Raw genomic sequence first — 27,829 nt, forward strand, 5'->3', positions numbered from 1 at the left:
CATTGCACTCCAGCCTGGGTAACAACAGCGAAACTCCGTCTCAATAAATAAATAAATAAATAAATGTAATACAGGCTGCCCCTTTCATTAACATTTCTTAGTAGATTTTATATATTTCTGGGAGCAAGTTTTCAACTGGATTTTAAACAAAGTTTTGGGGAGGTATAACTGATACACAAATTACACACTGAAAGTACAGTTTGAGAAGTTCTGACATATATACACCCTCTAGAAAGCCTCACTACAATCAAGACAGAGAACATATCCACTACCCACAAGGTGCTTCATGACACTTTGTAATCTTTACCACCTCCCCCACCAGGCAACCACTGATCTGTTTTCTGTTACTATACATTTGTCAACTAATATGTTTAATCAGCAGTTAATGATGGCATTTATTAAATACATAACTGACAGTAGAAAAAAAGTTAAGAACTATAAAAAGGTAGCTTATGTTGGTAGAAAAAACTAAAAAAGGTAATTTTTAATGATGGTAGCAGTTTAAGGTACTTATGTGAGAAAATTAAAAGTTACAAGTAAAAATTTATGAAAAAAATATTTAAGAAGTCAAGTTGATTTGTGATATTACATAGTAATTGACAGTGTTGCTAACATCTTAATATGGCTTCAGTTGATAGGGGTTGTTAGTGGTTTATTACGGCTAGGGGCTAGGATGGATCCTTGTGGCAGGATCTGTATGTGACTATTTAAACTTGTTCAAGAGCTACACATGACTAGTAGCTACCATAATGGACAGTGCAAATATAGTAATTTCCATCATTGCTACTTTAAGTGCTGATTTAGACTTCTGAAATATGTGATCTATGATGAAAATGAGGAGAGTCTAAGCTGAAGCTATGGCAATGAGATGAACAGAAGTATCTCTTTGAGATACTTAGTGTGATGAAAAGCAATGTGGAGGGGTGCCTTCTAGGTTTTTCCCTAGGGTAAAGAGATGGACCACAGAACCATTTACCAACATTAAATGTCAAAAGAGCAGGATTTGGGAAAGGGGATGAAATCAGATTTGGATCCACTGAAAGAGAGGCAACTCTGGGACAGGATAGTGGTATCTCAAAGGCTGATGGATCTCAGAATGGGATTTGTGGCAAGTCTGTGGAGACAGAGCTCCAAGGAAGGAACAGTAGCCATGGGTAAGGACTGTAGCCATGCACTAGGGTAAGGGATCTCAGGGAAAGTAGGCAGCTTGAAATGGCAGAGGCTAGCATCAGGGCCTGGAACACAGTAACATTTAGGACAGGGTTTCAAACTGTGACTATCTTTGTCATGAAATCAACAAAAGATATCTCCACCAGCATTTAAGAATAGTATACAAACATTAATGTGCTTTATATATAATTTGGGTAAAGATCTTTTCCTGTACCTTTTTAATGAACATATTTAGACACATATATGTATACTGGGTTGCAAGGTAAAACATGTATCTGGGTTGTCTTCCAATTAGTTTGAATCTCACCAGTGTATAAAATGAGCACCACTGGCCAGGCATGGTGGCTCACACTTGTAATCCCAGAACTTTGGGAGGCTGAGGCAGGCAGATCACTTGAGGTCAGGAGTTGAGAGACCAGCCTTGCCAACATGGTAAAACCCTGTCTCTACAAAAATTACAAGAAAATTAGCTGGGCATGGTGGCATGCGCCTGTAGTCTCTGCTGCTCGGGAGGCTGAGGCAGGAGAATCACTTGAACCTGGGAGGCGGAGCAGTGAACCGATTTCATACCATTGCACTTCAGCCTGGGTAACAGAGTGAGACTCTACAATCAATCAATCAATCAATAGAGCACCATAGACCAGCAACTAAATGGGGACTGGGATAGTGTCCTTTTTCTCATCATTGCCTGAAATTCTGGCACATAACAGGCAGTCAGTAAAGACATACAGCATGAAAAAATGAATCAACAAGCAAGAGAAGAGAAAAGCCAGCACGAGGGTTACTCAGAAACTAAAGGATAAGGAAAAAAAGAGAGAAATAACCCAGCATCAGATGTCAGTGATGTGGCAATACTGAGTGCATGGATGACCTTATCTTTGTAATTCCTATGAATTGGCAGTACCTGAAGCCAGATTATAGAAGTAAATGGGAAGAAAGGAAGTGAAGAAAAGACATATGATAGTGGAGACTAAGAGGCATCCGTTTGTTTTGTATTAAAGATGTAAAAGTTCAGTATGTATTCAGAAGAAGTTACATAGAAAAGGCAGGTTCTAAAAATGTGCTGTCCAGGAAAGGAACCACTAGCTACAGAGAGCTATTATTATTTTTTTTTTTGAGTGATGTTTCACTCTTGTTGACCAGGCTGGAGTGCAATGGCATGATCTCGGCTCATCTCGGCTCACCACAACCTCTGCCTCTCAAGTTCAAGTGATTCGCCTACCACAGTCTCCCGAGTAGCTGGGACTGTAGGCATGCGCCACCACACCTGGCTAATTTTTTATTTTTAGTAGAAATGGAGTTTCTCCATGTTGGCTAGGCTGGTCTCGAACTCCCAACATCAGGTGATCCACTGCCTTGGCCTCCCAAAGTGCTGGGATTACAGGTGTGAGCCACTGTGCCTGGCCAGAACTATTTAAAATAAAATTAAAAATGCAATTCCTTTATCACACTAGCTCCATTTCAAGTTCTAAATGGCCACATGTGTCTAGAAACTACCATACTGAGCACAGCTGATTAACATTTCCTTCTTTGCAGAAAGGTCTTTCGGACAGTGCTGCTCTAGACAAAAGTTTTAATTCATCATGTTTGTGCTGGCTTCAATAAAGAAGTGTAGCTTAAATCAATGCACAGCATTCCCCAGTCTCTACCCAAACATTATTCAAACGCAGCAGAAAAAAACTACTGCGGGATTATATTACAATCCATACATGACAGAATCACATTTGGTCTCAGTAGGTGACCAAAGTTAACCTTGGAAGAGGCCAATAGAGACTTTAAAGGGGCTGCTAAAGCTCAGGATGTGATATAGGGGTCTGGGCATTATAAGTATTCATAATATTTTCCCACCAAAGATCTGTGACAAATAGCAGCAGTTTGTGATTGCTAAGCATTACACTGAGAAATGGGGCTATGGGATGGGACATATGAATGACAGGTATTGGAGCATTGCTGAATAAGAAAGCCTGGAGAATTCAGGCAAGGGTGGATAGACATCTTGGGTAAAATGAGTTTATTATAGTGAAATTCTAGTTCTACAGAACTAAAGTGACTGGCAGAGAACAAATAAATCAGGTTTCTCACCTTATGTTTAAATGTTATGGTTTTGTATGGCACCTTAACAGAAAGGGCTGTGGTAGAAGACTAAGGCATATTATCCATCAGAGCATCCACTTGGACAATGTTACCCAAGATCCTGACTTACTGAAATTAATCACTTTTGTAATTTTAAAAAAAACCCTCCAATTTAATGGAAAAAATTGTTTTCAATCACCTCTTTTAAAGGAATGTATTTTGCTCTGCTCAATTAAAAAAATTGTTATTCATGGGGTGAAGGGATAAGAAATGGACTGAGAACTGTAGAACTCTTGGCACATGACTCCATCCAAACCTCTGAGTTACTAAGAGACAAACTTTACATGGCTTCTAGCAGTATAAGAGCATGTCTCTAGATTAACCTCAGCTCCCCCATTAAAATGCCTGCCTGAGAAAGCTCAATGCTACTAGGAGAATTTACTGTTTGTTCTAGCTAACACTTGATGATAGGCTCCTGACCTCCCTTTCTCAGAGCATTTATTAAGGGCTTACAATTACGAATCCTTCCTTCTTCTCTTTAGGGTGTTTACGTATCTCCTACAACTCAAGAGGTCCTTCTCAAGGACCTGAGAGCCATTCCTCTGAAATGGGATCGTCAGGAAGGGCAGAGCCTCTACCTCCCAATCTCGGTGCAAGAATAACACTCTAGGCCATGCGCAGTGGCTCACGCCTGTAATCCCAGCATTTTGGGAGGCCTAGACAGGTGGATCACCTGAGGTCAGGAGTTTGAGACCAGCCTGGCGTACTGGCGAAACCCTGTCTCTACTAAAAATACAAAAATTAGACGTGTTGGCGCGTTGGCGCGCGCCTGTAATCCTAGCTACTTGAGAAACTAAGGCAGGGGAATTGCTCGAACCGCGGGGGAGGGAGAGGGAGCGGAGGTTGCTGTGAGCCGAGATCGCGCCACTGCACTCCAGCCTCGGCAAGAGCGAAACTCCGTCTCAAGGTAGCAGATACATCTGGCCTAATTGCATTTATCCTAATCAACCTGTAACGTTTCACTTCTCTGACACTACCGAGTCCTGACCACCTTCCTTCCCCCCATTCTCCCTCTGAAATGCCCAGTCACTTCTTTACACATCGGAACAGAGGACTTTCCCTTTCTGTACGTAGTTACTGAATCAAGTTTTTTCACTGCTTTCATGTCTAGCTGGGTTCTCTTTGACAGGATCCAAAAGGGGAATTCAGTCCATTTGCCTTTCCATCTGCAGGGCAAACTTGGAGCTGGCTTTGAGGAAGTTAAGCCTTTCGTAAAAACAAAACATCCAACTCCGAAGCCCTTCCCCTTAGGCCTGGGCCCTTGCCTCACCAAGCAACACCTACAGGTGACAACCAGGCCGCTGGTTCACGGACCTAGGTAACGACACACACTGCCGTGTAACAAACTCCTGCTCATCGAGGGCATCTGAGCTGGACGCACCAGTGAATTAACCGCGTTCACGGTGACTACGTTCCTGATTAGTATTCACGGAGTAACTGGTGACCCCACCAAATGTCGTTTAAGGTGCGAGGTACAGAAGCCTTGAGGACTGGGATTTACCCATCGGAGCCGTCGGCCGTCCCTAAGGGCTCCGCCGACTTCACTGGAGTGAGGAAAGTCACTTCTGGATACAGACTTTTCCTTCGCCGGCGAAGCAGGCCAGCGCCCAGCCGGAGACCCCCGCCGCCACGGCCGGAAGTTTACCACTCACTTCCGGCGTCGCGCCCGGAAGTGGCTTCCGGCCGCAGCTCCGTAAAGCAAGATGGCACTACTCTCTCTGAGTCTATTATCTCCGTTTTATTTCTAATGTTCCTCTTCTCACAGACTTACTCCTGAGTTCCATCACTCACCCTAATTTTCTTCAGCACCACATTCTCATACTTTTCTTTCATTCAGCCTTGGTGGAGGATGGGATGGAGACAACTTGCGACTAGCCTGAGCAAAGCCGGGCACCATTTTATACGGAAACTGAAGGGAGTGCGGGGGCGTGTGGAGGACTCCAGAGGAGGCCGGGTTGGAGACAGAGCGTGGGAGGGAGGGCGGTGTTCACCGGTGATGTATTTCCGCTTCTGGTCTGCCTGGTCGTTTCTGGTTGGATCGGCTCGTTGCGGGGAGGGCGGGGGCAGATTGTTTGCAGCCTAGAATCTCCGCGGACGGGAAGGTAAACTGAGGTAAGGCTGTGACGGGGGCTTTTGCGCATGGCTGTGTAGGATGGCCGGGAGTAGGGTACTTGGGGTTGCGGAGGAGTGTGGAGTTGGAGTCGAGAGGTTGGAGAGAGAAGGCGGGGTGGGGCTGGGGGTTACAAGGTGAATTGCAGAGCCGGGCGGGGGTGCTGGGCGAGCGGGAGACCCCAGGAGGTGGAGGAGAGCCTAGGGGTGCAGAGGAAAGTCTTGAAGGCGCTGACTGGGGAGGGGCTCGGTCGAAGGAGTTGGGATGGGGGAAGAGTAGACTCTAAAGTCCTTGGAGGCTAAGGAAAGAAGTTGGGGTAGGGGCTGGTCGGAATACATGGGTGGGGGCGTGGTGAGAGTGCACTTTTTGGGAGGCTATAGGGTTGGAAGGGGCCGGTGGCTGCGGTTTTGATGCTAACGTGGCCATATACTTGGCCTTTGTTTCTCTGTAGCTCCTCAGAGACGCTCATCCCACAGCCTCAGCTCGGGCCTAGCCTTCTCTCTCCAGCTGCCACCACAGCCTGGAGGCGCCTGCCTCCACCCTCCCGAATGGTGCTCCTCCTAGCAGGCCTTGGCCCAGGGTCCAAGCCCCCTTTGCCCCCTGCCTTGGAGCTGTTGCTCCGGGTTTCTCATAGTGGACTCCCTGTGGCGGGAAGGGAAGAACTTTTGCACAGACAAGGCTTCAGCTCCAGGAACCCCACTGACAACTGGAATCTCAACCTCTAACCTAGTGTGAGGTTCTTCCCGTGCCCACCTTTTCTGCCTTTTGAGAAGAGAAACCCTTCTCCTGGCTGTCTAGAGCCCAGGAAGCCCCGGGCTGGGGCCCTGGGCCCAGCATGTCAGTCCTCTCTTGTGCATAGGGCTCTGCTCTCTCCCTGTCAGCATGGCTGAGCTCAAACCGGTTCCAGGGGGGCGGGAGACCCCACAGGGGGAGCTGCGGCCTGAAGTTGTAGAAGATGAAGTCCCTAGGAGCCCAGTCACAGAAGAGCCAGGAGGAGGTGGAAGCAGCAGTGCTGAAGCCAAACTGTCCCCAAGAGAAGAGGAAGAACTGGATCCTAGAATACAGGTGAGAAGATGAAGAGTGGGCAGAGAAGGAGAGCCCAGATGCCAGCCTTCCCAAAGAGTGTGGGATGAATGAGGGCTTAGACTTACTGTGTCCCCAGTCTGCTGGGGCAGGAAAGGAGAACAAGTTTGTTAGCAAATCATTGCCGGGTAAAGTGACAAATTCCAAGAGTTGTGTATCTAAAGTGCTGATGGAGTGCAGAGAAAGGCCTGGCCTGAGTGCTTGGGAGGCATTGCTGAAAGCTTCACTGAAGGAGCAAAGCGTCACTTGGCAGTAGCTGGAGGAGGCACACTTTAGGTCAGTGGAGGGGAGGACTGTGGTACTTCTTTCTAGATTAAGCAGAGGGGCTACCACCTTAGGGATGCTGTGTGAGAGGAGATGACTTTGATATTGGGAGATGACTTTGAATTTTGAGCTGAGTGAGGGAAGCTTTTCCCCTTTCTCACCTTTTCAGCAGTACCTTCCAGGGATGTGCAGACCACATTGCTCTGATAATGTGTTTCACTCTTGTAAAAACAGTGAGACCTTCCCAGTGTTACAAAGGTAGCATCAACTTTAGACCTATAAAGAAATTCCGTATGTTCAAGGAATTGTAACCTTTGTTGTGGCCAGTCCTTAGGCGTATACATACCCAGTCCTCAGGATGGTGGGTCTCCTGAAGGAATGGAAGAGCAGTTTATTGCCTTGGCGTGTCTACAGTCTAGTTGGTAGCACAGACAGATCTTTGTGTAGGAGACCTGGGGGTAGTCAAGAAGACCACGTGGAAGAGATGCCTGGCCAGTCAAAGCTGGGTTGCGGTGTTTCAGGGATTGGCTGGGAAGGGCTTCCTGAGGAAGCTGCTTGGACAGGTGACCACCAGGATGCTCCTGCATGTTTGGGGCCTGAGTCTGCCATTTGGTCCGGTCACATCTCCAAGACTCTGATGTTGAGGAAGTGACTCTTCTATAGGTGAGCAAGAGCATAGGAAGGCTCAAATTCCTAGGCTTCTCTGTCAGCAAACCTTTATTGGATTACTTCAGTGAGTTGGGAAGAAATCAAAGGCAGTCCTGGCATTCTTCCTTCTCTCTCCGTGTGGGTTCCTGGGAAATGTGTGTGTGTGTGTGGGTTCCTCTTCTACTGTGTCCGTGCTTATAATGGAGCAGTGGTGAGCCATTCGTTTCTGGCATGAGTCAGTCATTTATTTCTGCTGTGCCTCACAGACATTGCATTGAAAACAACCAATATCTCTTGCTAATTCTACAGATTTATCATCCTCTGAGGAAATCAGTTGTAGTGAAAAAAGCCTTGGGCTGCATTTCATGCTACCTCCAACCCCATGATTTATGATTTTTATGGAAATTTCTTTACATTTCTGAGCCTCAGTTTCTTCATCTGTAAAGTGAGCAGTTGGTTTAGGTTATTTGCACAACTTGTTCTTGCTCTGCTCTGACACATAACTATAGTTCTTTTCCTTCACAAACTCTTTTTGCTTTTTCCTTGGTGATAGTTTGTAGATAGCACTTTGGGAAAGAGCTCTCTCTCTGTTGCTTGCGGAGGAGGGCTGTGTAATGTGCATCACAGGCCTCCCTGCAGCATGCCTTGCCCTGCTCCAGAGGAGGTTTCTCCAGAGGAGAATCTACTGTGGTCTCTTTACTCGGCCTCTCCTGCTCCTGTGTATTTTTCCAGCGTCCGCATAGGCAAATGGTAGTAGTAGGAAGAGTCATACTTGCACTGTGCTGTCCAGTAGGGTGGACTAGCTGCTTGTGGCTACTTAAACACAATCAATTAAAATTAACGTAAAAATGCAGTTTCTCAGCAGACGTGGTGGCTCACGCCTGTAATCCCAGCACTTTGGGAGGCTGAGGCGGGAGGATCACCTGAGGTCAGGAGTTTGAGACCAGCCTGGCCAACATGGTGAAATCCCGTCTCTACTAAAAATACAAAAATTAGCTGGGTGTGGTGGTGGGTGTCTGTAGTCCCAGCTACTTGGGAGACTGAGGCAGGAGAATTGCTTGAACCCGGGGGGCAGAGGTTGCACTGAGATGAGATTGTGCCATGCACTCCAACCTGGGTGACAAGAGTAAAACTCCATCTCCAAAAAAAAGAAAAAAGCAGTTTTTCAACGCTATACTGACAGTGTGGAAATAGAACATTCTGTCATCCCGGACACTTCTATCAGACAAGCTCTGTGAGAGTTGGAATAGACTGAGGTAGCGTAAGATTTACTTTGCATACAGTGAACTTATAGTGTTACTGGTGTAAAAAGGGTAAACCGGACTCTGGTCTCTCTTGCTAAACTGCACAGCATGTTATAGAATGTCGTGGGTTGTGTAGGGAAGAAAGGTCTAGTAATAGCTTCCCTCATTTGATGACACAGGTGTGCCTAGGCCAGTGCTCTGACCTCAGCAGGGAGTTAGTGTCTTCTTGCTGTCTGGGAGAGGCTGCCTGGCTTGAGGGGCACCCTTCATGAAGGAGGCCGGTGGCATTTTGCCCTTCTGTGGTTGGGCTTTTCAAGACGAGGAGGAGATTGGAGTGTTTGTCTTTCGAGGTCCCTTCTCATGTTGACAGTGCACAGAACACGTTGCTCTGATCACGTGTTTCAGTGCTTTCACTGGGCATTCATTTCTCTGGATTCTCAGTGCATTTGCTGGGTTTCCATCCACAGATGCATAAAAACCCACCAAGGAGCTTCAAAAATACCCTTACTGAGCCTTGCAGACATGTGGATACTCTTAGTCTGGGTGGGGTGAGAAGGGATTCTAATGTTGCAGTCAGGGCCAAATCCACTGGGTGCAGTATATCCCAAAGGTAGGGCCCTTGTTTTGGTATTTTCTGAAGCTCCCAGAAATAGCTGACCTGGGGCTGGGATTCCTTTGCAGGCAGGCAGCTCATGGCCATTTGTGGTGGGATTGATTCCTCTGGAAGTTGGAAGGAAGTCGGCTGGTGCCTACCTACCTGGAGTGTGCTGTCCCTCCAGGGAAGGCTGCTGGCTGCGTCTCTGTGTCATGATCTTAGTGGAGTGTTTTTGAGTCCTCCAGGCTCATCCTCAGCTTTCTGAGAGGGTTCCAGTAGAGGGAAAGAGGAAAGGAGTGTGGATCTAGGATGGACCTGCATCTGCTCTGTGACTTTGTCAGCCCCCTTTAGTGGTTGCATTCTTCCTTGGATGCGACCTGCTCCTTTCTAAACTCTCTAGGGTGACTTTGCAACCTCTGTGACCTCATCTGGAAGTATGGGTTTAGCTTTCCCAGGACGGTCATCACCCTGGCCTCACTTACCATTACTTGAGTCTTTTGATGGTCTGCACTAGGTACAGTGGGAGCATCTGTAGCCTGAGTCCTCATGCCTTGGATTCAGTATCCTGGCGCCCTGGGAATTTGACTGCTGTGCCCCGGGAGGGTCACGCTCCCTGCTGGCTGCTGGCTCACTGATGATGCATGCTGACTCAGACCTTGTGGTCCCTGATTCCATTTCAGCTCAGTGCCAGGAGTCCCTGGTGAAGCAGGCCAAATGGAATGTGTGCTGACTGCCCAAAACTGTCCCAGGTCCTCAGTGGCTTTCCACTCAGCCTTTCCCTGGGTATGCCCCAGGTGGGCTATCCTGCTCCCTCCCATGCTGACCTTGCTCTCCAGGCAGCTTTGCTCCCCAGGCATCTTCCTGTCCTGTTAGAGAGAGCTTTATGACCCTGAAGGGACAGATCCCATCAGCAGATGGCTTTCTGTAAATTGCTGGAGGTGCTATTGGAATGCCAGTTCCCATAGAGAAAGATAATGCCCCTCCTGCCACTTGCCAATAGCAACATGTCTTCTGGTCCTTTTTACAGTAGGAACAACTTAAGTTGAGCCATTCAACCCTTTGATTGTCTTGTTAGGGGCTGGAAGTTGGTGACTGGAGCATTTTGTGCCGTGGAATCCAGTGGGGATTCAGTCTTGGCCTTTGGTTTGCCTACATGAACATTGCAGGGTGGCCTTTACCAACCGACCCCCTTCTCTTCTCCCTGCCATCAGTGTTGGTTGCATTTCCAAGCCCTGTCCTTTTCCTACCTAAATTACAGCACTTATATCTTTACTGAGATGTCCTTCTAATGAAGTCCTCAATCCCAGGAGGGTGGGCGCAGTGGAAAGAAAGTGAGATCAAAGGTTGGTCCTGCATTCAGACCAAGTCTGTCGTTAGTTTCCCACATCATTGTTTCTCATCTATCAAATGCAAAGGAGCTGAGAGGGAATATTCCAGCAGGAGATGCCGAAAGAGCTGGTCACTCCTCTCCCAGATAGCCTGAAAGCCCCTGTAAGGCAAGTCCAGCCACAGGGAGATAAGTTGCCCTTTACCTTGACAGACATTGCCTTTTTAGGGCCTGTTAGGGTGATCCTGTCAGTTGATGGCGATGTCCCTGTTAGGAAGACACTGTGAAACTTGGAGTTCTGTGTGTCTGGTAGTGGGGTGCTGACCCTGTGCCTCCTCTGGGGTCCTGGCCTGTGTTGGCTGCCTGTACTTCCAGAATGCTTTCTTATCTTATGGACACTGGGTTGTGTGACGCTGTAGATGCATCTTCCTAATACAGCAACCTCTAGACCTTTGCCACCCAACACAGGAGTCACACGCCACTGTCTAGGTTGAGATGTGTCCTAACAATCAATTGCATATGGATTTTGAATACTTAGTTTAAAAAGGGATAAGTATGGATAATAATATTACTTTATGCTGATTGCATGTTAAAATGATATTTTGGATATATTGAGTTAAATGAATTATAATTTCACCCATTTTTTTTTTTTTTTACTTTAAAAAACATGGCTTTAAGAATTAAAAATTCCATGTGTACTCCCTGTTAGATTTCTGTTGAATAGATCTCTTCAAGAAAGTTTAGAGCAGGCTTGTTCAACTTGTGGCCTGTGACCACATGCAGCCCAGGATGGCTTTGAATGTGGCCCAATGCAAATTTGTAAACTGTCTTAAAACATGAGATTTTTTTTGCAGTTTTTTTTGAGACAGAGTCTTGCTCTCTCACCCAGGCTGGAGTGCAGTGGCGTGATCTCGGCTCACTGCAGCCTCCACCTTCCAGGTTTAAGCAAGTCTCCTGACTCAGCCTCCTCAGTAGCTGAGACTATAGGTGTGCGCCACCACACCTGGCTATTTTTTTATTATTTTCGTTTTTATTTTTTTTGAGATGGAGTCTCACTCCGTTGCCCAGGCTGGAGTGCAGTGGCGCAATCTTGGCTCACTGCAACCTCTGCCTCCCAGTTCAAGCAATTCTCCTGTCTCTGTCTCCTCAGTAGATAGGACTACAAGCGCCTGTCACTATGCCTGGCTAATTTTTGTATTTTTAGTAGAGGCGGGTTTCACCTTGTTGGTCAGGCTGGTGTCTTGTACTCCTAACCTCAGGTGATCCGCCCACCTCGGCCTCCCAAAGTGCTGGGATTACAGGCGTGAGCCGCTGCTCCCGGCTGCGATTTTTTTTTTTTTAGCTCATCAGCTATAGTTAGTATGTTTTATGTGTGGCCCAAGACAGTTCTTCTTCCAGTGTGGTCCAGGGAAGCCAGAAGATTGGACACCCCTAGTTTAGAGCCAGATTTGTGGCCTCCTTGAGGCAGGATCTACGCTGTTGTAAGTGTGCACATTTTCATATCCTCATTCCATTACAGGTTTCCACCTTTGTGTTCTTCCTTTTACTGTAATTAATGTGTCTAACTGGCTTCCTATATTCTTACTTGCTGACCTGAATCTTTTCAGGATCAAGGCAGGGGGCGGGAGGAGTATAGAAGGGACTAAAAGGGAGATCATGCTTTTCAGCCCGACTCCCTCACTGGCTTGCCATGAGGCCCAAACGAAGTGAGTGGGAACCGACATCACGGCCGTGTGAAGTGACTGTGGTATTGCTGCCAAGTGCAAGTCATGGATCTGGGCAGCAGGCAGATGCTGGGCTGGGTCGCTCTAGCCTGTCAAGCTTCCTCTCCGGAGACAGCAGGGGCTGGTGAAGGCAAATCCTATGGCGAGGCACCGGGTATTTCCTGGTGTAAGGCCCTTGGCACAGACCAGCACTGCTCCTCAGTAGTGTCCTTAGCTCACCAGGGTCTCTGGGAATGCTTCTGTTTTCTCGGGCAGGGGAGGATGGCTTGAGGCCAGCACCCCTCTCAGCTGTCTGCCGCTTCATGGAAATCCCAGGATGGTTCTATTGCTTTTCTCTCCAGTCCTTCCAGGGACCAGGAAGGCACTCAAACCAGCTTGACTGGCAACTTCTCCTCAGGACTCTCCCTCTCTCCAGCAGGAGCTGCTGTATAGGGACCTGGGGTCATGGTCACCCATTGCCCAAGGAGGCCAGAAGGTTTCTCGGGCTCTCTACACTTTCCTGATCTTGACCTTAGTCACCCACCAGGCCCTTGTGATTATGCATCCCACGTTTCCTTGCAGTCTGCTTTGCCACCAGGAATACTATAGACAGCTTCCACCTTTGTTTTTGAGTCTCGCTGTGTTGCCCCGGCTGGAGTGCAGTGGTACAATCGTAGCTCACTGCAACCTCTGCCCCCCAGGTTCAAGTGAGTCTCGTGCCTTAGCCTCCCAAGTTGCTGGTATTACAGGCATGCGCTTCCACACCCAGCTAACTTTTATATTTTTGGTAGAGACAGGGCTTCACCATGTTGACCAGGCTGGTCTTGAATTATAGGTGTGAGCCGCTACACCCGTCCCACCCTCCGCTTTTATCTCTTTGGTCCCTCTAGGCTTTCTTTACATTGGCACCAGGCTCTCAGAGACCCATTTGCCATTGTTAAAAGGCCTGGTACTCCTGTGGGAGGGAGCACCAGGCCTTGCCAACCTTCTCACCTGCCAACTTGTCTGCTCAGGGTACCTTTGGTTCCTTGCCCTCTTCTTCTTCACTGGCACTGTTTTTTCTTCTTAAGACAGATTCTCTCTGTCACCCAGAATGGAGTACCCTGACGTGGTCTCAGCTCACTGCAGCCTCTGCCTCCCAGGTTCAAGTGATTCTCCTTCCTCAGCCTCCCGAGTAGCTGGGATAACAGGTGCACGCTACCACACCCAGCTTAATTTTTGTATTTCTAGAAGAGGCGGGGTTTCACCATGTTGCCCAGGCTGGTTTCAAACTCCTGACCTCATGTGATCTGCCTGCCTTGGCCTCCCAAAAGGCTGGGATTATAGGCATGAGCTACTGTGCCTGGCCATTCTCTGGCACTTTGGGTCTATGAAGTCCTCGCAGCTGTGGAGCAACTGTTCCAGGCATCCTGCCCTGACCTTCTGCTGCCCAGGCAGGTGACCTTGCTGCCCACAGGGCACCCACACCCACCACTCACAAGGCTGCACATACTGCCCAGGGCCTACTTCTGACTTGCTGGGTTTCCTCACCAGGCTGTAAGCTGCCATCTCTGTGTCCAGAATTCTCAGGTCTCTTGGCCCTGAGAGGTGATAAGTGTGTAGTAAACATGTGCTGGCTGAGTGGCCCTGCCCTGGCCCAGGTGGCCATCCTCTCGCAGGGAGGGAGCCTTCAGGTCCAAGGAGACTCCTTTAGTTTGAGGAAGTGGTGCGATGTGATGGAGAGAGTGAGGTTCACCACAACTTCACTTTGCACATATTAGTGTTGCGTCCTTCAAACCTCAATGTCTTCCTCCTTAAAACGGAGGTTTTACTACCCAGAACATAGTGAAGTTGTGAGGATTGGATATGCCAGGTCCCTGATGGACAAGGAAGCATTTGGCAGCCTCCTCCTCCAAATCTTCTCTTTCCTTTACTGAGTGTTTCACCTCCTTTCCCTGGGCGAGTGAGGCTTTCTCTCTCTGCCCCTTGCTCCTGCCTTGCACGGTTCACTCAAGTGCTTCCTTGCACTGCACTAATTTGCCACTTCTCTCTGTGACAGGAAGAGCTGGAGCACCTGAACCAGGCCAGCGAGGAGATCAACCAGGTGGAGCTACAGCTAGATGTGAGTGTCCTTTTCTTCATGTGCTTGGGCTGGTCCTTGGAAGTGTCTCCATCTGTCTCTTTCCTAGCTTGAGGCAGTGGCAGTGGCAGTGGGAGGGGTGTGTCTGAGAAACAGGAGGGACTGGGACCCAAACATGTGCTTTCCTCTGCCTTGTTCCTTTCCAGGAGGCCAGGACCACCTATCGGAGAATCCTGCAGGAGTCGGCAAGGAAGCTGAATACACAGGGCTCCCACTTGGGGAGCTGCATCGAGAAAGCGCGGCCCTACTATGAGGCTCGGCGGCTGGCTAAGGAGGTGGGGCTGGCTGACCCATGTTTGAGGAAGGCTACATGCTGAGCCTGGCCCTGGATTCTTCTGTCTCCGTGTGGAGTGAGAGACAAAACGCCAGACCTCAGGGCAGAGCCCTGGGCTAGACCTGGCTGGTCTGAACCAGCTCTGTGGGCTGAGGAGGTTCCTTTACCACCGTGGGCCCTGGGCTCATGGTGTATAAAATGGTGAGGGTAGGTGTGGGAGAACATGTGGTTCAACCCTGCTTATGAGTATAAGGAACCAGGCTTTAGGCTTTATCAGATATACCAGTTCTAACATCCCACTGTTTTCATCTTCTCCCATTTCCTTTTCCCTTTGGTTCATGTCTCTCTTCTGAATCTTTTCTTTGCTTACTCCTCACTGTAAGCATCCCACACCTTTTCCCCATCCCACACCTTCTTATTCTTCTTTTTTTTTTTTGAGACAGAGTTTCGCTGCTACCCAGACTGGGGTGCAATGGCATGATCTCGACTCACCGCAACCTCCACCTTCTGGGTTCAAGCAGTTCTCCTGCTTCAGCCTCCCAAGTAACTGGGACTACAGGCGCACACCACCGTGCCCAGCTAATTTTTGTATTTTTAGTAGAGACGGGGTTTCACCTTGTTGACCAGGGTGGTCTCGATTTCTTGACCTTGTGATCCACCTGCCTCGGCCTCCCAAAGTGCTGGGATTGTAGGCATGAGCCACCGCGCCTGGCCACACCTTTCTATTCTTTAACAAATTATTTTTAACCAATAATATGTGTTCACCATTGGAAAAACATAATAAAACAAGAAGAAAACCAGAATCACCCCAAATCCTACCATGCACATTTCATGCATTTTGTTCCTGGGGATTTGGTGATAGATAAAGAGACAACTGCCTTGGAAGAACAGTTTATTCCCAAGAGGAGGGGACATACTGTGCCATGCGGGGCCACATTGGGAAGCAACCAGGGTCTGTCAGGGTGGAAGAAGTGAAGGAGAAAGCATAGCACAGAGCCCCATTGCGGTTTTTGTGGAAAGGAGTGGCTGAGACAGGGTGGGCAAGTTTGAGTAGGTTTAGGATTGGATAGTGTGAAAAATTTTGCTAGGCCCTGGGCTATACAGGTGGACTCTAATTATCTAGTACCTGGCCCTGGGAAGACTTAGGGCAGAGGAAATACTGGTTTGGTGGGTTGAGAGGTGGGTAAAGAAGGAAGCTGGGGATCCGGGCTTTGGACTGGTTGGTTGGTTTGCACACGGAAGGCACATTTACAGGGGAGTTTACTGTCTCTAGGAATTAGCCTTGGAAGGGGCAGTTTCTCCTTGGCCAGCAAGGTCCCCCAAGACGTCAAAGTGTCATAAAGTATAGAAAATAAAAAATATGATTAAGGCAGCACAGATAACCCTGTGTGCTGTCTTAATCACATTTTTGTGTGCGTGGATATGTTCTGCCAAAATGGGGTTACACAGTATGTGTTATTTTGTTCTTTTATTTTCCTTAGCATTATGACATAGTTCCATGTCAATAAATATGCATCCATGCCATCATTTTAGAGGACTGCTTAATTAATATTTTATTTTTTTAGGAGATGGGGTCTTGCTTTGTTTCCCAGGCCGCAGTGTAATGGTGTGATTATAGCTGACTGTAACCTCAAACTCCTAGGCTCAAATAATCCTCCTCCCTCAGCTTCACGAGTAGATGCGGTCAAGGCAGAAGCCACTGTGCCCAGCTTATCTTCTTATATTAGATGTGCTTTTATTTAGCCAATGTTCTATAACTGAAAAGTAAGGTTTGTTTCATTTTTCACTTGGTTAGTATGGCTGTGATGAATATCTCAGGACTTGTCTGATTATTTCCTTCAGCTTTCCTGCTGGACATAGAATTGATGGTCTCAAGGTCATATTTTCTGTAAGATTCTGTCCATGTCGCTAACCACCTTACAACTAAAATGGTTTGTGTTTTCCTTTGTTTTCCCTAGGGCAAAAGGCTAACAGCCTTTGGGAGTGCTGGATTTCACACACCTACCCTCCACTGGCAACGTTTTTATTTCTTCTAGTCCATATCCTTATGAAATATTCTTTATAGAATGTTGCTTCCTTGGCATTTCTCCTCAGCACAGTTTGGGAAGTGCAGCCGACATTGCTAGTAGGCCTTCCTCCTTCTCTGTCCTCACATCCGTAATGGGTCTCCATGGGCAGCTGGGATCCCTCAGGGTTCCCCATCCTGATACCCCTCTCCCCCTAGGCTCAGCAGGAGACACAGAAGGCAGCACTGCGCTACGAGCGGGCTGTGAGCATGCACAACGCTGCTCGGGAAATGGTGTTTGTGGCTGAGCAGGGCGTCATGGCCGACAAGAACCGACTGGACCCCACATGGCAGGAGATGCTGAACCATGCCACCTGCAAGGTGAGCCGGGCGGTGCCGGCAGATCCCTTCGTTGGTTCTTCTCCATCCTTTGCTATGCCTTTATCACCTCACCTCCTCACTGTCTCCCCCATTCTCGCCTTCTTTCAATTTTGATTCTGTTTCAGGTAAAACCTGTTCCTAGTTTTCTGTCCTGTTTGGCCTCCAGTGCTTTCCATATTCCATTTCCCTCTGAGAATGTTGTCCTTGGCTCTTCTGGAACGTTTGCCTCCAGGTGTGGGAGTAGCCCAGTCCATGTCTGGTGGATACTCTGGATTCAGCATTCACGTTTTGTTATGTTTAGCTATGTGACTCCTTGCGTCTGTTTTCAGAATATGTTCCCTTTCCTGCTTTTAAGCTCTGATGATATCTTGAGTTTTGAAGTATAATTTATGTATCATTTCCAAGCTCCTAAAAGGGACTGGGGAGTGGAAGGATCTCTGGCATTGGCCCAGTCTGCCACCTGCAGCTCACACAGGGCAAGTGTCAGCTCCTCAGGGAGTGGTTGTGTCTTGTGATTCTTCATCTGCCCCTGGCACAGAACAGGCACCTCACTTGTACTCTAGAGCTTATGCAAATGCGAGTACACAGTATTGGGGGCGGGGTGGGGGATGGTGCACAGTCTAGAGCGACATCCGAGTAGGGAGCAGGTGAGGGCCCCAGCCACCGTGTCTACCAGGACAAATGGACCAACCGTACAGCGCCCTGGGCAGAAGCACATCGGAGCCCAATTTGTCCCGGATTATGCGCGCGTGGGGTTTGGAGACCTGGGGAACCAGTGCACAGTTGTGGCTCCCCACATGGCTCTTCTCATTCCCTGATCCCTAGCCCTTGGCACTGAGGGCTCCCTGAAGAGAATGGCTGCTGCAGATGTGTGATGTGCTGATACACATTCTTTCGACACTCCCCAGTGATTGAATGGGTGCCAGCATCCCGTTCCTGGTGGTAGCAAAGCTGAGTGGCCAGTGGCATGGTGTCAGTAGGCAAGAACATGGGGGAGAGATGGCTCAGAGGCTGGTGCCTGCGATGTTGGCCTCGACGGTCAGGCAGCAGACCCAGAAGAGACAGAAGGAAGCTCTCTGGAGGCTCCCAGACCCTCTGTTCCCCGGCGTGTCTCGGGCTCTGTACGCAGTTGGGGGTCTGCAGCCGATGCTCCTGTTTGGGTCCCCCCCCCAGGGCAGTGTTGAGATTGGCGGCCTGGGGCAGATGCCAGAGACTGAACATGGGTCCCCACTCAATGATGTGTCCCCTGGGTCAGGTGAATGAGGCGGAGGAAGAGCGGCTTCGCGGTGAGCGGGAGCACCAGCGGGTCACACGGCTGTGCCAGCAGGCGGAGGCTCGGGTCCAAGCCCTGCAGAAGACCCTCCGGAGGGCCATTGGCAAGAGCCGCCCCTACTTTGAGCTCAAGGCCCAGTTCAGCCAGATCCTGGAGGTAGCTGAGGGGCAAAGGGGAGGGAAAATGGGCAGGAGGGGGTGCAGGCCGGGTCAGGCATAGAGGGTGGGGGCAGCTGGAGGGGAGGCTGGTCGGCCTCTCTGGACCATCTTGGTGAGTGGCCAGGGTGAGGCCTCCAGCCCTGCTGGGGAAGGGCGGTGGCACACATGCTCAAAATGACCTTGCAGGAGTGGGTGGCAGGGACGGGGGCTACTGATGTTAGAGAATGTAGTTGGAAGAAGGGAGGTAAACGAGAAAAAAACCTGGTGGGAGCCCAGTGATGGGGAAGAAGCAGGCACGTGGTGAAAGGGAGAGTGCAGAGAGGATGAAGGGCAGGCACTGGCCGAGAGGAAGGCTCTAGAAGGTGGGGCTCAGGTCAGGAGCAGGATTGCTGGGGAGGAACAGCCTGAGGATAGAGTGGAGCTGGGAAGAGTGTCGTGGGTCTTCCCAGCTGTCCAGGTCGTCTGTCTGGGAGATGAGGCCTCAGTGCCGTGTGCTGAGTAGGGTGGAGAGGTGCTCCACGGGTCATCTCTCTCTGTTCTGCCCTCGGCAGGAGCACAAGGCCAAGGTGACAGAACTGGAGCAGCAGGTGGCTCAGGCCAAGACACGCTACTCCGTGGCCCTTCGCAACCTGGAGCAGATCAGCGAGCAGATTCACGCTAGGCGCCGCGGGGGTCTGCCTCCCCACCCCCTGGACGCTCGGCGCTCCTCCCCTGTGGGGGCTGAGGCGGGACCTGAGGACTTAGAGGACGGAGACAGCGGGATTGAGGGGGCCGAGGGTGCAGGGCTGGAAGAGGGCAGCAGCCTGGAGCCTGGGCCCGCCCCCGACACCGACACCCTGAGTCTGCTTAGCCTGCGCACCGTGGCTTCAGACCTGCAGAAGTGCGACTCGGTGGAACACTTGCGCGGCCTCTCGGACCACGTCAGCCTGGATGGCCAAGAGCTGGGAACCCGGAGTGGAGGGCGCCGGGGCAGCGACAGTGGGGTCCGTGGGGGTCGGCACCAGCGCAGTGTCAGCCTGTAGCCTGGGGACCAGGGTGACTGGCTTGGATCTGCTACCGTGGGCCAATTGGGGCCCTCTCCCCGAGGTCCCTTCTCCAGTGCTTCCCTGGGAGAGGCCAGCTGTGTTTGAGCCCTCTGTGTCTGCCCTGGCTTTCTCACAGCCTCCCCTGCCCCTCAGCAGGCAGCTCTCTTGGCCTTACCCATTCAGAAGGCTTGCTCTCGGGCTCTGCCTGCCTTGCCCTGCTGGCTCATCACAGTCTGCAGAGCGTTGAACCTTTGCTCTCCCTTTCTTCTGCTTCCATCTGGCTTTTTTCCCTCAGGGAACTTGGTCTAGAAGGCCCTAGGAAACTCATCAGGAGAAATTGGGTGCCGGCTGAGTACCCTTGCCGGAGGGGGTGGAAAAGTGCCCCTCCGTTGCTTTCCAGCCCTGCCCCCTTCCCAACGCAACTCTGGAGGGCACCCTAGGTACGCTACTGAACGCTGTGCCCCTGTCCTGTTTCAGCTGGCCCATGTATAACCTGTAAGGTGTACTGTGTGCCTCTGGAAGACACCACCCTTCCCTTCAGCATTCCCTTTCGATACCTGACCACTCTGCCATGTGTGCCCCGAAGCAGAACTTACAGGACCTGACCCAACCCCATTGTCAACATAGGGAACGTCACCAACTCCAGACTGACTCCTGTGGGTATGGGGTTTCCCCAGCTGGGCTGGGTCTTTCACATTGTCAAGGTGCTAGTGGGTACCTCACAGGCCTGGTGTTGGGGTGAAGTTATGATGAGGTCCTGAAGGCGCAGGCCCCTGTCATTCCCACCCTCACACTCCTGCTGCACAGCTGTGTTTACTTTTTCTGGATAGAGGATGCTGAACTGACTCAGCACCCTCCTGCAGGGTGGGGTTAGGGAATTTGGTGCTCAATTGCTCTCCCTTGCTCTTCCCCAAACTAAACAATACTTACTGCAGGATCCCTTGGGGCATGCTCAAGCTTGTCTGCCAACCCTCTTCCTTTGTTACTGGAGGGGTTGGCCTGGGGTGAAAAGTACTGCCCTCTGCAGGGAGCGGCTCCAGCTGCCTGGCAGTGCTCCCAGACAGTAGGGAAGCCACACCAGGTCTGGGTGCCTGGGAGGATGGGCCCTTCCTTTGGTCCCCAGGAGAGTGGAGAGCTCTCGTCTAGGCCCGTGTTCTGCCGGTGACGGGGATGAATGGGCATCTGCACCCTGCACAGGTGTCTCCAGGTTGAGGGTGGTTGGTCACAATGAGAACCTCGGCGTTTGAGGTGGCCTTGGGCAGAGAGCAGCGAGGGAGGGAGGGTGTGGGTGTGCAAGCGTGCATGTGCTGGTGTGTAAGGGGGAAAGGGTCTTCCCTGGTTTTATTTAAATAAAGTAGTTTATGTAACAGTTAACATCTACTGTCCTTGCTGGAGGAAGAACAAAAGGACAAAGACGAGGCAAGGGTTGGGGGAGGGAAGAGCAGGGTGAGGCGGCAGGCTCTTTAGATGGTGTGGTCAGGGAAGGGAGGTGAAGGACCAGCTGGAGCGAGCCTTGCTGTGCATGCTCGTGGGGTGTGCAAGGACACAGGGCTGGGATGGTCATGCATAGGGCAAGTGTAGAGAAGCAGGGGAGGAGTTGGTGCCTCATGGGGCTATGCTGTGTGAGGTGACGGGTGCCAGGAGAGGGTTTGGTACAAAGGGGCCTGCAGGGTGGAGAGGGCTCTAGGTCTGAGCTAAGAGATGAGAGTCCCAGAGGGGTGGGATCCTAGATGTGTTTAGATGTGAACATGAAGGTAGAGAAGGGACAAAAGTAGTGATGCCAGATTTATCAGATAATACAGTGTGCCCACGTAAATTTCAGGTAGGCAGTGCTTTTTGTCCACTGCAGAGTTTAGGACATACATTATGAATTATCCATCGTGTCTCAAAGTAAAACCCAGATAGAAGGTGACTCCCAAGTCGGGGCTTAACTGGAGGGGTTTGGGGGCACTTGGACTCACAGGTGGGAGATCGGATAGGGACGTGAACTTCAGGAGCTTTGAAGAAGAGCAAAGGCCTTGTTTAGCCTGAGCTATGCTTGTGGTGTGCCTGTATTAGGAGTTGAGAAGAGGTCAGCCAAGGGGAGAAGAAGGTGCTGGCAGGGAAGAAGACTGGAAACCTTGGAGGTCAAGGGGCAGGGTGAAGGCCAAGAATTGGAGGCACACACTCAGCAGTGACCCTGGTGGCTATGGGTGCCATTTGAGGGGCCATCTAGGCCGCTTTGTACCGAGCACTCATTTGGACAGCTGCTGCCCAGGATTTGAGATTGCCTTCCTGACTTGGCAGATGGATGTCTAAACATTTTATTACTAGAAAACCTGCTGCGAAAATGCATGGCTGATGTTTTTGGGTGAGTGGGCTTTAAATTTTTAAAATTATATATATATATATATATATATGAGGTATACAACATGCTATTTTGATGTACATAATGAAATAGCTATCAAATTGGCATATCCATCATTTTGCATAGTTACCTCCACCCCACCACCTAAAATCTACCCTCAGCAAATTTTTAGTCTATAATACAGTATTATAGTCCTAATGAGTGGGCTTTCTGAGGTGATATAGTGTTGGACTTCCCTATCCAGTCACTGGCAGGCAGGACCTGTAAGGCTGCTGGTACAGAAGAGCCCCAGAAAAGAAGGGCAATGCCATGCACATGCTGTTTCTCCTTGCAAAATCACCTGCAAGATAAGGCAGGCAGGAAGAGAGACCAGGAGGGTTAGAGCCAGTGGCACTTCTAAGGAGAGGAAAACAAGCCACCACACTCCCTCTCTCCCACCTAGTCCCAGCAGCTTCCTCCCCCAGTGCATTCCACATGCCAGGAACACCCCTAATGAATCTTCACAACAATGCTGTGATTTCTGTTCCACAGGGAGAAAATATGGCATCGGCGACGTATGATTTCCTTTCCACAGTGAGAAGATAAGGCACAGTGGGGGCACTCAGCGTTCCAGAAGGTAACGGCCACAGCTCCCACTAGGCACTTGGACTCGAGTCCAAACACTTGCGCCCTGGAGCTCACAGGAGATGAAGAAGGGAGGCAGTCATCTCCAAGGGAGTTTTGCTGGGAAGAAGGGCTGAGAAGTGGGAATATTGTTTTTCAGCTTTCCTTGCCAGCAAAGAGGGTCCAGAAACTTTGTTTAAGGTGAGCAAGTGATGGTCAAGCTGTGAGGGGCATAGGGCCTTGCCCCCCACTCCTGTACCAAGTCGTGTTATACGTTAGTCACGCTGGCTCGTTGGCAATGAATTATTCTGATCTTCATCTCCCTGAAGTGTGGGGCTGGGGCCTTAATCTGCCCAACACCTGACACGCCCTGCACCAACAGATGCTCGGGAAATGTGCTTTTGCTTCTTGCTCGGTCTCAGCCCACACCTGTATCAGGTGGCTTTATCAATTCAGCAAGTAGGAGGTCAGGACCTGGTGATGCACAATCCCAGGGTCACATCTCTACGGAAATGTTCAGATTTCATTACGCTTCAGTTTTATCACCAATAAAATGGGAGCATCGGAGCTACAGCAAGTCTTGTTAGCACTTCTTTGCAGCACCTTCAGGGTGCTTAACCCACGGAGGCTTCCTCCCATGGTGTGACAGACAAGGAGACTGTAAAAGGGTGGTGTTTCCCTACTTCTCTGGATGTGATATTTGACAGGCATGACAACCCCACTGCCTTTTAAAAATTTATATTTTTAATTTTCATTTTATTATCAGACAGGGTTTTTACTGTGTTGCCCAGACTGGGGTGCACTGGTGCAGTCATAATTTATTGCAGCCTGGGACTACTGGGCTCACGCAATCTTTCTGCCTCAGCCTCCCTTGTAGCTAGGACCACAGATGCACACCACCACACCCTGTTAATTTTTAACGTAACTTTTTTTTTCTACAGAGACATATTGCAATGTTGTCCAGAACTCTTGGACTTAAGCAGTCCTCCCACCTTGACCTCCCAAAATGCTGGGATTACAGGCTTGAACCACGGCTCTGTGCCCATCCCCCACCCCTTTATTTTTTGTGTGGCACTTGCTCTAGCCCCGACTGGAGTGCAGTGACACGATCTCGGCTCACTGCAAACTCGACCTTTCCGGCTCAAGAGATCCTCCCAGCTCAGCTTACCACGTAGCTGGGACTACAGGTGTGTGCCTCCATGCCCGGATAATTTTTGTATTTTTTTTTTTTTTTTTTTTTGAGACGGAGTTTTGCTCTTGTTACCCAGGCTGGAGTGCAATGGCATGATCTCAGCTCACCGCAACCTCCGTCTCCTGGGTTCAGGCAATTCTCCTGCCTCAGCCTCTGGAGTAGCTGGGATTACAGGTGCCACCATGCCCGGGTAATTTTTTTTTTTTTTTTTTGAGAAGGAGTTTCGCTCTTGTTACCCAGGCTGTGCAATGGTGCCATCTTGGCTCACCGCAACCTCCGCCTCCTGGATTCAGGCAATTCTCCTGCCTCAGCCTCCCAAGTAGCTGGGATTACAGGCACGTGCCACCATGCCCAGCTAATTTTTGTATTTTTAGTAGAGATGGGGTTTCACCTTGTTGACCAGGATGGTCTCGATCTCTTGACCTCATGATTCATCCATCTCGGCCTCCCAAAGTGCTGGGATTATAGGCGTGAGCCACCGTGCCCAGCCAATTTTTGTGTTCTTTTAGAGATGGGGTTTCCCTGTGTTGTCCGCAGGTGGTCTTGAACTCCTGGGTGTAAACGATCCAAGTACCTCAGCCTGCCAGATTGCTATTGCTGGGATTACAGGCATGAGCCACCATCCCTAGTTATACTCTCAGCTTTTAAACATCTTTTTAAATTGACATATTGCAATTGTATGTATTTATGGGGTGTGGAATCAACCCACCTGTAGATGCTCTTACTCTGCCTGACCAAAAGAGGGGGAAATGGCCTTCTTGGGCTGTCAAGGTCTTGCTATGTCAGCAGGGGGCAGCAGCTGCAAGAAAGTGGGCAGAGCCTGTGGCCTAAGTTTCCTTGTGCGCATTCCGTGTTCACCCTCCAGACCTGTGTGGTCAGCCTCATGGACACTTTGAAGAAGGGCCTGGAAAACTGCACATAGAAGGGTGGGGGTGTTTATACGTCAGAATGGAACCCTCTCTGTACTTCTGTGTCCTCGGAATCACCTGCCATGTGTGAGAGCTGGCTCAAGTCTGCAGTGCAGCTGGTCTTTTGAGGTCGATGTTGGATATCTGAAGATGGCGCCCTGTTCTCAGAGCTCACCTCCTTCCTTGGCCTCCCTAGCACCTTTTCCCTCTCCCTTTTCACAGCCTCTTTAGAAATTTCTCCACCCATGTCTGCTCACCATTCCTGAGCCCACACTGCTCATGCCCTGGGATGAGGGAACCAGGAGACCATAAACTGGCACAAATGGATGTGGGTGGTTTGCTAAGAAATGTTCTCCAGAATCACTCAGTGTGCAAACACTGTGGCAGCCTGTTTAGGAACACTACAAACTCCAATGCTGTGGGTGAGTCGTCCAGGTGAGGAATCCAGGTATGCACAGGTGCTTCAGGGCAGTGAAAAATAGATAACCAGGCCAGGAGTGATGGTGCACAGATGTTATTAATTTGTTTACTTTTTTTTTTGAGACCGTCTTGTTGTGTCACCAGGTGCCAGGCTGGAGTGCAGTGGTGCAATCTTAGCTCACTGCAACCTCTGCCTCCTGGGTTCAAGCAATTCTCCTGCCTCAGCCTCCCAAGTAGCTGGGACTACAGGCACACGCCACCACGCTCAGCTAATGTTTGTATTTTAGTAGAGACGGGGTTTCACCATATTGGCCAGGATGGTCTCAATCTCTTGACCTCGTGATCCACCCGCCTCAGTCTCCCAAAGTGCTGGGATTACAGGTGTGAACCACCGCACCTGGCTACTTTATTTTTATTTTCTGAGATGAAGTTGCGCTCCTTCATCCAGGCTGGAGTGCAGTGGTCCAATCTCAGCTCACTGCAACCTCTGCCTTCCGGTTTCAAATGATTCTCCTGTCTCAGCCTCTGGAGTAGCTGGAGTTACAGGAGACCACCACCATGCCTGGCTAATTTTTGTATTTTTAGTAGAGATGGGGTTTCATCATGTTGACCAGACTGGTCTCCCTGGCCTCGTGATCCACCTGCTTTGGCCTCCAAAAGTGCTGGGATAACAGGTGTGAGCCACTGCACCTGGCTGTTTACTTATTTTTAAAAATAGGTTCTCCCTCTGTCTCCCAGGCTGAATAGTGGTGTGATCATAGCTCACCCGACTCTAACAAAAGAAAAAAAAAAAAATAGCCAGGCATGGTGGCATGCACCCGCAGTCCTAACTGCTCCCGAGGCTGATGGGAGGATCTCCTGATCCCAGCACTTTGAGGCTGCAATGAGCTATGATCACATCACTATTTCAGCCTAGGTGACAGAGGGAGAACTGATCTCAAAAATAAGCAAATAAATGAAATAACGAATGAGGGCTGCAGCGAAGAAGAAATCTGGGAGGTTACAGCCAGGCACTGCTCTCTGAAGCTCTGAACCAACTCTGGTCTCAGTCTGGAGAGGTGGCTCTGGTTCCCAGTCCTCACTCTTCCCAAATCTGTCTTGAGCTCCTACAGCCAGGGCCTGTGACTCACCTGTCTTGGTGTTCTCAGGACCTGGAATTGGAAATTTTCACCAAATATCTGTCCACTGACTTGCTTCTGCTTGTGCTACCCTTGGCACAAGTTTCCTCCCTTCCCAACCTGTCAGAGGACCAGATCAGGGGGTCGAAGGTCCACACGAGCTGGGCTTCACCCACAGGCAGCTCTCTAGCCCAGTCTGAATTAATCCGTCACTCCCAAACTCCTCATGGCTCTTTTGACTTATTGAAGAATGGGCCCGTTGTAGACACACCTCTTGTTAGTCCAAAGTCCTCAGAAGAAGGGCTCCATCTCACTCAAAACATAATATAATACAATAGACATATGTACAGGGGCCATACATGAGGTACAGTCTAAATTGGAACAGCAGAGTGTGAAAGGGGCAGGTGTAACCTGGGGCTGGCTTGGGTGATCTAGGACATATGGTCACCCTCATTCTAGGTACTTAGTAACCATTAGTTCATTTGAGAGCTTAGGTGTTAAAAACATTGACCACACTATCCAGAGAGGGTTGTCTTTGGGCCTGTGTTGGGGTCTGGCACGTCTGCCGGGGGGCTACCGACCTGTGGGAGTCCCTGAGACCGCCAATGTAGATGTCTCATTCAACCTGAGGGAGAGAGCGTGCAGAAGTGAAAGAAGACAGGAAAGTGGAGTCTGGAGGTCTGAGTGACTTGCAGTCAAACAGCAACTTTATTTCTGTGGGTGACAGCTTTTATACCTTTTTTCTTGTTACATTTACTTTAGCTCAGCAGAAAAGGGGCAAACAGAAAAGGGAACAGAACCCATGGAAAAATAGTTATCAGGGGCCTGTGATAATGGCTTACAAAGCAGTTTAAGAGTTAATATATGTTTTTCAAAGATACACAGTGCAAGCAAACAATTGTGCCCTTAAGGTGGCTTGTTAACTATGTTTTCCATCAGGAGGTAGAGTAGAGGCTCAGCTCCTGAGAAAATATGGGCAGGGGGTCTCTGCCCGTCTCAGGCATCTCAATTGCAGCAAGCCTATTGCTTACACAGAGACTAAGGGGATATGAAGCAGTCAGCACAATGTGCTCATAAACTGCAGGCCCTTACTCTGCATTCTGTTTTTGCCTCAGTGGCTTAGCCATTTTTACCTCGACTTGACAGCCCTCGAGAGCCGGGGGAGAGCGGCTAGGTCCAGCAGCCTAGATGGGGCGAGTCACGCTAACTGTCTCAAGCCCTAGGCATGAACGCTGCAGGCCTGCCCCTGCCAGAAGGGGTTATCTTCACAGGGACAGTTCACTCAGTGTTCCAATCTGCTGGAAGTCTGGCAGGCTCCATAGGTAACCTCTAAGGTTATTTAAGCACTAAAATTATGCAGCTGGCAGTGGAGGCTGGGCCATGTGAGGAGTTTTGGCAGATGATGTGAAATAATGGCACAGGTGTTTGCAGAAAGGGTTGGTGTTGGAGCATGAGAAATCTGAGCAAGTCTAGGGTTGGTTAGGACCTAGCCCGGAAGCAGCAGAGGGCTGCTGGATGTTTCTGCTTGGGTTGAGATGATGACCGTCCACTAAGAACTCAGAGTGCTGGGCAGTAGCTGCTCTTTCTCCAGGCAGGCAGGTGGCTTTCACCACACAGTGCAGATAAACTAGTTGATGTATTCAAACATAGGAGGAAGGGAGTGTCAAAATGAGTTTCTTCCCCATTTAGAAAAGAGGAACCTTGTTGGTCTAGGATAGAGTGGAGGAGC

General features: G+C 49.8%; 1 protein-coding gene across 1 annotated transcript; it reads left to right on the plus strand.

Annotated features, from left to right (window-relative positions):
• The first annotated feature begins 5,351 nt into the window (after positions 1-5,351).
• Positions 5,352-20,886, plus strand: SH3BP5L (SH3 binding domain protein 5 like). The gene is made up of 7 exons (XM_002760771.6): positions 5,352-5,415; positions 5,865-6,478; positions 14,316-14,378; positions 14,543-14,671; positions 16,895-17,056; positions 18,312-18,485; positions 19,039-20,886. Exons 2-7 carry the CDS (start codon positions 6,296-6,298, stop codon positions 19,507-19,509), a joined length of 1,182 nt encoding a protein of 393 aa, XP_002760817.2. The 5' UTR covers positions 5,352-5,415; positions 5,865-6,295; the 3' UTR covers positions 19,510-20,886.
• The last annotated feature ends 6,943 nt before the right edge of the window (positions 20,887-27,829 follow it).

This window comes from Callithrix jacchus, chromosome 19 (genome assembly GCF_049354715.1).
Source record: "Callithrix jacchus isolate 240 chromosome 19, calJac240_pri, whole genome shotgun sequence".
NCBI lineage: Eukaryota > Metazoa > Chordata > Mammalia > Primates > Cebidae > Callithrix > Callithrix jacchus.

Coding starts and splice junctions, on each gene's coding strand:
- SH3BP5L (XM_002760771.6), top strand. CDS start 6,296: ATGGCTGAGCTCAAACCGGTTCCAGGGGGGCGGGAGACCCCACAGGGG. Junction 14,672..16,894: donor CTCGGCGGCTGGCTAAGGAG/GTGGGGCTGGCT, acceptor CTCTCCCCCTAG/GCTCAGCAGGAGACACAGAA. Junction 18,486..19,038: donor AGTTCAGCCAGATCCTGGAG/GTAGCTGAGGGG, acceptor TGCCCTCGGCAG/GAGCACAAGGCCAAGGTGAC.